General features: G+C 36.1%; 1 protein-coding gene across 1 annotated transcript in view; it reads right to left on the bottom strand.

Moving 5' to 3' along the window:
- LOC106867776 (cubilin) overlaps window positions 1-10,385 on the bottom strand; it is a 426,298-nt gene that overhangs the window by 242,228 nt on the left and 173,685 nt on the right. The window contains exon 2 of the mRNA XM_052972560.1: window positions 7,411-7,484. Coding sequence (XP_052828520.1) covers window positions 7,411-7,483 — 73 coding nt within the window. The 5' untranslated portion in view covers window position 7,484. The remainder of the gene's footprint in view (window positions 1-7,410; window positions 7,485-10,385) is intronic.

Genomic DNA, 10,385 nt, shown 5'->3' with positions numbered 1-10,385 from the left:
GTGTATGAGTAAAAGGGAATCTGTATGAGTAAAAGGGAATCTGTATTAGTAAAAGGGAATCTGTATTAGTAAAAGGGAATCTGTATTAGTAAAAGGGAATCTGTATTAGTAAAAGGGAATCTGTATTGAAAGCAGTTAACGAAGCCGGTGGCTGGAAAATGGAGGCAACGCCTGCAGTGGAACATATTTCGTGTTTGTTGAGAAGTAGATTTGGTAATGTTCCTATTTCTTATTCTACTCCCTGGGAATTGATCTCCACAACGGCTTTTGAAGTGTGTGATGTATTTATATATTATTGAACGATCACATTGAATATCAGCAACAACAATGATAGAATGATGGTGATGACGACGATGACGACGATGATGATGATAACAACAGCAATAATAATAACAGGAGTAGTAGAACAAGAAGGAATGTGAGGATAATACACCCAGAATCACACATATAACCATGTATACGTATATATATACATGTATGTGCATATGTGTGTATGCATATATATATATATATATATGAATGTGTATACGTGTATATATATGTGTGTGTGTGTGTGTGTGTGTGTGTGTGTGCGTGCGTGCCTATGTATATGTGCATGTATATCTATCTATCTATCTATCTATCATATATATATATATATATATATATATATATATATATATATATATATATATATATATGTATATCTTGGTGGGTGAATTATATAGATACACACATAAAATAGTGACTAGTTATAACCAAAATAAATCTTCTACGATATTATTACAAGAGCTGAGCCTGCTACTCCCTTACCATCCATCTCCTATAACTAGTTAGTATTAGTATTAGTAGTAACAATAACAAAATATTAATAATAATGATAATAATAATGAGAGAAAAATGGACGTGGGGGAGAATACGAGGGCGGATAGCATTGTTAAAAGGAAAGAATATATCAGTATGGAGTAGTAGAAACAGTTTAAATCTCTTCTGTGCGCCCGCAAAAATAAAGACAAGAGAGAGAGAGAGAGAGAGAGAGAGATAGAGAAAGAGAGAGAGAGAGAGAGAGAGAGAGAGAGAGGGGGGGGGAGAGAGAGAGAAATGATATAATAAATAAATAAATAATGACCAAACTTAAATAAACAAAATAAATCTATATTTAATTTATTTTTACATAAATCGTTACTATTTCAGAGTCGTCCATTTCTGTGTTTCGTTTCTCATTTGTAACATTTACGTATTGTTCGGCTTTGGTTTTCAATTTAGTTTTGGTTTTGCATGTCTTCATTTATTTATTTCCTTTTGATTATTATTTATTATGTTTTATGTTTTTAACAGTTTTAACTTTATACTCTAGATTCCATTTTAGATGCCGATGTATATTTTATCGATGAAATTGTTAAAATACAAATGAAATCAAATGCAAACCATCTTGATAAACGAAGTCTTTCATCAACATTTCTATTACTTTGAAGGAAGAAAAGCTGAACGAGGGGTTTGTTGGAAATGCGTTCACTTAAATGTCAGGATAAGCCTATATTTTAAAACTCGCAATATATCAAACGGAAATTTGTTTAAAAATATGTTAAAACTAAAACGAAATAAAAGGAAGGATCGGAACTGTTTCGAAAATTCTGAAATAATTTTACAGAGAAATCAGTTCAATATTGCTTTAGGTTGGAAAATGTTAATGTAATACATTTATTATTTTCTTTAACTACAGATTTTGGCTTCTGGCAATAGGCCTTAAAGTTTACTAAAACTAATCATAAATATATGTTGCTATGGGTATATATGTGTGTTCTTTTGGTGAATGTTGAATATAAACACACACACACACACACACACACACACACACACACACACACACACACACATAGAGCGAGAAAGCAATACAGACTATGAGTCTCTTGTCTTGTTTTTTTCTCTAAATATGGATGCATAGTTAAGAATAAAGGTTCACAACGACCTAGTGAACGACGCTTTAGACAAACATCTTCTCTCAGGCTAGACATTTGAGTGAAATTTCACTGACGGAAACTGTGGAGAAGCACTTCGTACATATGCTTTTATATATCATAGCTAAATGAACACACACACACACACACACACATACATACATACATATATATATATATATATGTGTGTGTAGAGAGAGAGAGAAAGAGACCGGTGGTGAGAGACAAGGAGAAAGAGCTTTCATATACCACCTAATTTGTTCGAGAATCAGAAAAAAGATTATTTAATCAACCATGAATGAATCACAAACCCGATATCATAAATAACCTAGTGTATGACATCTCTTAATTCAATATTTTCCTAGATTTAAATGCAAAAATTTAAACGAGAGGAAATAAACTTGGTTTATATTTTTTTCCAGTAATGGCTTTCCTTACATGTTCCACGCATTATTTCAGTCTCCCACTCTTTGATAAGATTAGAACCAGTTCTATATACATTCTATAATCGTTATAGAACTATTTCAATGTCACGTGTCAACATATTTCAAACAAAAGGCTCTACAGTCTTTGAAAGGATTAAAGACAAAGAGTTGATCCCAAAAGAAATCGAAATCCAAAATGGAGAGTCTTCATAATACATGTATTTATACTATTGTCATACTCTGCTCTACGTCCAGCCATGGCTGTTGTTAAAGAAAATCGAAATTCATTCGCATGTGCGTGCGCACACGCAAGCACGCAGGAACACACGCAAGCACACAGACATAGAAAAACATAACACACACATTTACTTGCAGAATATATGAAACATAGGACTTGAATATATGAAAACATAGGACTTGAAGCAATATGAGCCAAGTGTCTGTCTGTATGTCTGTGTGTCCGTCTGTCTATCTGTTTGTCAGTCAGTCTTTCTGTTTATACATACATATACACATTCATGCATACGTACGTACATACATACATACATACATACATACATACACGCAAACCCATATCATACAAACATTTACAGTATTTATTTATACACGCGCCCTCGCCAATACACATAGGCATATGTAAGTGTGTAGATTATGTTTACTGTAATTTTCCCTCTTATAGACTCTTTCTTCAACCAGATTCAATAATCAAATGTCTAAGAATGACGTGAGTTATCCTGTGCTCGGCGCCAACAGGTCTTTAGCCTCCCTATTACATATATGGTTGTTGTCTACTTCTGCAGTCTGACTACTACTTCTATTTACCCCTTAGGTCCATCATGGTGTCTGATGTGGATTTTTAAACCGGAAAATGCATTGAAAAGATGCCCGCATAGATTGCATATCTGATATGGACCACCATGAGCTGCAGTTAAGTTCCAATTTTTGTGGATCTTAAAATGTCTTTTGAGGCCTCTGTTAGATTTGCAGAACTTATAGCATATATGGTGTCGAAACGTGTGCACAAATATAGGCAGAATAGTTGGTAGAGCTTCGTTTTTTATGGATCCACAAATGAGATTTGAGCCCAGCAAAAGAAAGGCATGGTCTGTCACAAACTGTGCACACAAAAAAGGTCACTGAGATTCACCTTTCCGATCACAACATTCTTCTGTTAATCTCTCTCGAGTCTTGCATATGTTATCCTGGCCTCCTCAAAAGCTTTCGGTCCACTACACACTTTTGTTCGCCAACCAGCTCGATAGGCCAAAGGCCGTAAAAACCAGCAAGGTCATTGGATCCATTGAAAGTAACTTCATGGCAGTCCTTATGCCGCCCTTAAACCTCTTTGTAGGTTTACATCGATTGCATTTCCCCTCAGCAAGCTCGCCATAAAACAGCTGTTTATGTGTGCGTTCATTCGCCATTCGAACTATATGGCCAGACTCATTTGATTTTTCAAAATCATTGATTTAATTGAAGTGATGCCTTCAGATGCAAAGAGGTTATACTCAAAGACAAATTACATACATACGTACATAATATACATACATACATACATGCATAACATAACATAACATACCGTATATACTCGTGTAAAAGAAATTTTTAGATCATTTTTCAAGATCAAATTTATGGGGTCGAATATTACATGAATACTACTTTAGAGGGGGTGAAATTCCTGCTAGAATCCGAAGTACCATATCAGCTGCAGAAGATCGACTTATCTCTAAGCGAATAGAAACGAAAAAGCAATGAATTACAGTAATATTACCAATTCTATGCACCGATTTAGCGATATGTTTTAGGCTTACCGAAGTCATGCCTCTGTACGAATTCATACTGTGGTGTTTGCCGTTGTTCATCGATAGTACTGTCTGTGAAACACGTTTCTCACCATGTAAACAGACGAGGGTTTGACGCATGTGTTTATTGTATTCGGAGATAAGGAAAATATAAAGGTCACATAGAAACCACTGATCTAGCGATTAATTGAATATTTTTAGAGTTAACCAAAATCATGCCTTTGTACGAATTCAGACTGGCGTTTGCCAGAGTTCGCCAATAGCGCTGTCTGCCTGTGAAACACGTTTCTCCTCATGTAAAGCAACGAGTGTATAACGCATGGGTTTACTGCGCTTGAAGATATATGCAGGCTCGCAACATATTCTGTTCATACATTTTAGTAATGGTGATGTTGTACCCATCACCAGATGTGTAACGCTCGCTATTAAATGGTGTTTTACTATAAGCGTCGAGCATTCCATTATAAGCACCAAGCGTTCACCTGTAGAGCAGGCTGCAGTAAGGTAGCCACACAGTTTTGTAACAGGGTTATTTCTACGTATAAGATAATACGCTACCTTGACCCACAAATGTCTTGTTGTTCGTGAAATATTAGGGCCGACTTTTATACGGGGTCTATGGGAAATTCTCAGTTTTTGGCCAAAAATAAGGGGTCGACTTTTGCATGAGATCGACTATTACTCGAATATATACGGTACATACATACAGAGACAAATATAGAGACACAGGGGAGAGAGAGAGAGAGAGGGGGAGAGAGAGAGAGAGAGAGAGAGAAAGAGAGAGAAAGAGAGAAAGAGAGAGAGAGAGAATGAGAGAGAAAGAGTGAGAGAGAAAGAGAGAGAGAGAGAGATAAGGTGGTAGATTGATAGATATTTCCCAATGAAAGGGCCCCGAGATGTATCAAATCTGAACTACACAGTGCAAACATTAGCTGGTAGAATACATTGGTTAGAGTGATTAGATATGGTTAGATATGTTAATCACATAAAAATTTGCCCGTCTACTCCAGGTTTTTATCTAAACTGCACTATTCACGATTGTCATCAACAGTCGAGCTAAGGAAAAAGCTCAGTGTAGTGTGTCAAAAGCATACAGACGTATGCACACACACACACACACACACACACACACACATAAAAGTATATGCTTGAAGGAGTAGGGGAGAAACATGTAGATCAATAGATAGGTTTTAATACATAAAACTACAAGGAGTTTGGTGTAAGTAGGAGCCAACGTGAAACCGCGTTCCTATACTAACTGCCACATCGATTAAATCTTCTCAATTATGCTATCTGCATCGATATACGGAAACAAACAATTTCCCAGGTTTCTGACGGCATCAACTGCACCAAATACCGATACTCAATGCTCTTTCAGCATTTCAAGGATGATAGAAACAGTTTTTGATATTTCATATGAACTTGCTGCTTTTCTCAACAAGCACTTGTTCGGTGAACGTAGGGTCAGATAGTACAAGACATTACGTAACACCATATTAGCCTCCAATTTTCATTATTTCAGCAAGTGCTGTGTCTTTGCCCTTGATATCAACAAAACGTCGAGTATGTCTGGTATGAGAATCTCCAAGCTGAGCTGCATCGACTTCTGCCTCCCGTGCATAATGTTTCTATCACGACATACATATTGCTGCTCTATGCTTATTTAGTGTCTCTCAAGTTTCAATTATATACACCATGTATTTCTTTTCATATTATAATGTCTTACTTGCTATCGTATACAATACACACATTCTATTGATCCATAACTTTCTTCACTCAGTCTTCATTGACATGTAGCCTTGGCACGTCACATTTTACTTGCATCTCCTTTATACATAGATATCAAGAAAACATGCTGTAGTGTTTGGCAAGTCCCCACTCAAGCTACTATTTCTGGTCCATAAGGACACTGAAACTCAAATCTATTTTAGCTTCAACTGTTACCTGTACGTCTGAACTACCAAACTGTATTGCTTGCACTTTTCAAACACTCGATTCACATGTCTCCTGCTCTCGTTGCCCATTCGCTTTTCTTTTCTTTTTTTATTTGCAGACTTAATTCAGTGCTCTCATCAGTTTGAAATATCTTACAAAGTTTGCGAGGATCCACCCTTTCATCCCTTTATTTAAATAATTAATAAAATATATTTCCTGCTAATTATGTGAAGCTGGTGACTAGTTGAGAAAGGTCTTCGGAGGATTTCTTCTATTAAGCGCTACTTTATCTACTGAAATATCATATTACTTTCACTATCATCAAGCTGCAAATACTGTCATGGCTCGGCAATTAAGAATTTACACGGCTACAACAAGGTTCGAGGTTCGAATCCACTGAGCTGCACCCAGCCATGGCTGAGCCAAAATATCGGCAGTTGAATTTTGTAGACAGAAAGAGAGGGACTAAACTAACATACATACATAATACATACACATAAGCATGCATACACTACGTACATGCCAAACATTACATGCATATGTGTATGTTTATATGTATGTAGATGCATGTGTGTGTACGAGCGCGTGCGCGTCTGTACATTTTTCATCGACATAGATATTGGTTTTCGGTTTGAATGAACCATTTTATCGTCGATCTTAACAACGGGGATAAAACTGAAAATGTGATGCTCTCAAACAAAAATACTCCATGTTGAATTTAATCTAAACTGAATTGCATCGACAATTCCTTGTCACTGTCTCCGCCAAACAGAGAGGGAGAGAGAGAGTGAAACAGAGAGGGAGGGAGAATGAAACAGAGAGATCTGCTGACATTTTCTAATGAAAGGATTGTGAGATGTATTAAACTCTATTCTACACAGCATAAATATTAGCTAATATAGGATTGAAATGCATTGGTTAGAGTGGCTCGATATGGTCAGATATGTTTGCTAGCGACCGTATGTTAGTGGTACCCTAGTGACCAAGCTCATAATCACTTGTGTCATGGACACTATCAGTCATGCTAGACAGCGCTCCGGTCCTCGGTGTGGCGGTCACTTACCTACATTCGTTCATTAGTTAGGAAGTTTTCGATATATTACCAGTCATTGGCTCAAGCCTAGAGAATATAACGAATGGTTTTCAACTGGGAAATGAAACCAGAAAATCTAATCTGATCGATTCGATATGACTTTCTTAAAGCCACGTCCCTGCGATTTGACAAGCCAGCTGCTGCTGCTGTTGTAAGAGAGACATATTCGGAACGCATGATTTTATGAATAACAGGAAAGAAAAGTTAGATGTTTTTACCTGCAGCTCCCAAGACTTGTAGAATTAGTCCCAATATTATGAATGGCGTCATTTTGAACTGTGTTGTGTACATTCTGGAAAAAAAGCAATAAAATACATTGAGTATATCAATTAAATATATCGAATGTATTAATTTAATAATAGTAACAACAACAACAACAACAAAAACAACAACAACAACAAAAACTTGTCAATAGCCTGGATAGACTATAAAAAAGCTTATGATAGTCTACCACGTAGCTGGAATTTAAAATGTCTGGAAATGTTTAAAGTAGCACCTACTCTGCAAAACGTCTTGTCTGTAAGTATAAGATCATGGAGAACCAAACTGACTTTGAACAGTGACAATGAATCTCTTAATACTGGAGATGTAAGAATTTCATGTGGTATTTTCCAGGGTGACTATCACCACACCTCTTTTGTCTACCCTTAATACCTCTCTCGAAATTGCTCAATGTTTGATAAAATGCTTGATAAAAATAGAAATCATCTCATTTACGCAGATGATTTAAAGCTTTTTGCAAAAACTGATCAACAACTCAAGGGCTTACTAGCGATTATTAAACAATTCAGTGATGACATCAGGATGCAATTGGCCTCGATAAATGTGCAAAAGATACCTTGACCGGCAGAATGTCATAAATGAGTTAGAACCAGCAGACAGCTATAAATACCAAGGGATATTTGAAGGGGACAAAATCAAACATTCAGTGATGAGGGAAAGGATCAGGAGAGAATGTTATCGTAGGGTGAGAGCAATACTGAAGACAGAGCTGAATGCGAGAAACAGGATCGAAGTGATCAATAATTTAGCCATACCAGTCTTACAGTTTCAATATCATTAACTGGTCAATTACTGAAATATGTAATCTTGACAGAAAAATACGAAAATTGTTGACAATGCATAGAGTGCACCACTCTAAGGCAGATATAGAACGACTTTATCTGCCAAGAAAAGGGGGATCCCATGGACTTTTACAACTGGAATTAACAATGAAGATTGCCACAATTGGCCTAGACACCTACCTGGTAAACTCTAAGGACTGGATGTTAAAACTTGTCTCAAAACATGAAAATAAGAAAGAATCATACTCAATAACAAAACAGGCAAAAGAATGTATCTAAGTGAATTCCAAATACAACAAATTCCAGAATTAGACATATTAGAAACAAGTGCAAAAAAAGCTAAGCGTATGAAAACCCGTGCTAAAACTGCTGCCTTAGATATTCTTACTGATAAATGGCAGGAAAAACCTCTCAATGGCAAAAACCGTAAGACAGCTAATAATGACGATGATGACAAAGCTCTTACCCATCGATAAACCATTCTGCTTCTGACTGAATATCAGAAGCAGAATGGTTTATCATAGCAGCCCAAGATCAATGCCTTCCTATAAGAAACTACCAGGCCAATATATGAAAGAACGGCAGTAACCCAACGTCGAGTATGTATACAACAAAATGAAACCATTGATCATGTTGTCTCCATGTGCAGTCTTCTTGCGCCTACAGAGTATTTCAACAGGCATGAGAGAGCAGCACAATATATTCACAATGGGTAATTTGCAAAAACCTGGACCTGCCATTCAAACTTCACCAACCAAACTGAGGCCAGACATTATATTGAAAGACTTGCCAGGAGTAAGACCGAAGCCAAGTCAAATAATAAAAAAATTTCTACTATAAGCACAAGGCCTCAAATTGTAGTGGGAGAGTGATCATTTAGATCGACAAAAGCGTTCCACTACTACTTATTTCATCAACCCCAAAAGAATGAACGGCAAAGTCGATTTCTGAAGAATTTGAACTCAGAACATAAAGTCTGACAAAATGCCGCTAGGATTTTTTTCCTGTGCGCTAAAGATTCTTCTAGCTCGCGATTTTGATTCAGAATATAAAGATCCTGAAAAAGTGATAAAAAAAAAACCCTATGTGATCTGCTACCGCCCTTAAATAAGAAGCTCTAATTTAGTTACAAAAGCAGACATTTTAGCGCAAGAGTTATTCGATTAAATCGATTCAATATTTGACTGATGATTTATTTTATCGATCTCAGAAGGTTGAAAGGCAAAGTTGAATCCAGGGTGCTGAGAGCTGCTCTAAGAAGGCATCGGTTCTATCTGGCACTGTCAGTTTGTTGTATAGCTATTGGCGACATGCGTATAATTGAATATATGTTTGTGTATGCGTATGCACACGTGTATGTAAATATATTTATCTGTCTCTGTATGTATGTATGTATGTATGTAGGCATGCATGTAACTGTGTGTATATATATATATATATATATATAGCCAGACAGCTACCGACATATGTGTGTGTGTGTGTGTGTGTGTGTGTGTGTGTGTGTATGTGTGATTGTCTTTGTAACTGTATGCGTATAGATTTCAAAAATACTTTAGAATTATTCCAAAGAAAACCCATTCATTAGTACTTCTTTATCGTGAGTCGAAAAACTGGAGAAAATTGAAACGAAAAAAGGGAGATAATATATTATGAATATAACTGTGAGCACATGTGCGCATGTGAGTGACATTGTGTCTGCATATAAGCATACATACATATATATATATATATATATGTATGTTTGTATGTATATATACATAAGTGTCCGTCTTCATTGAAATGCATATGTGTATATATAATTGTAAGTGGACATGTGTATGACCGTGCATGTGTACAAAGAAGTGTATGCGCACGTGTATGTGTAAGCATGTGTAATTATGTATATCTGTTTGTGTGTGTATACGCGTGTGTGACGTTGCGCGTGTTTCTGTGCAAATGCATCGTCTATTTGCTAGAAATACTGAAATATATCTTATTAGCAGAAGAGTAAATGAAAATGCAAGCAGTTTAGACTTATGCATACGTACATTCCTACACACATACACATTTATATATATACATACACACAATATACATGTGCATGTGTACCTATATATATATATATATATATATATATATATATATATATA

The sequence above is a fragment of the Octopus bimaculoides genome, chromosome 13 (assembly GCF_001194135.2).
Source record: "Octopus bimaculoides isolate UCB-OBI-ISO-001 chromosome 13, ASM119413v2, whole genome shotgun sequence".
NCBI lineage: Eukaryota > Metazoa > Mollusca > Cephalopoda > Octopoda > Octopodidae > Octopus > Octopus bimaculoides.
The sequence above is the reverse complement of the archived record's forward strand: the minus strand, read 5'-3'. Positions and strand labels throughout refer to the sequence as shown.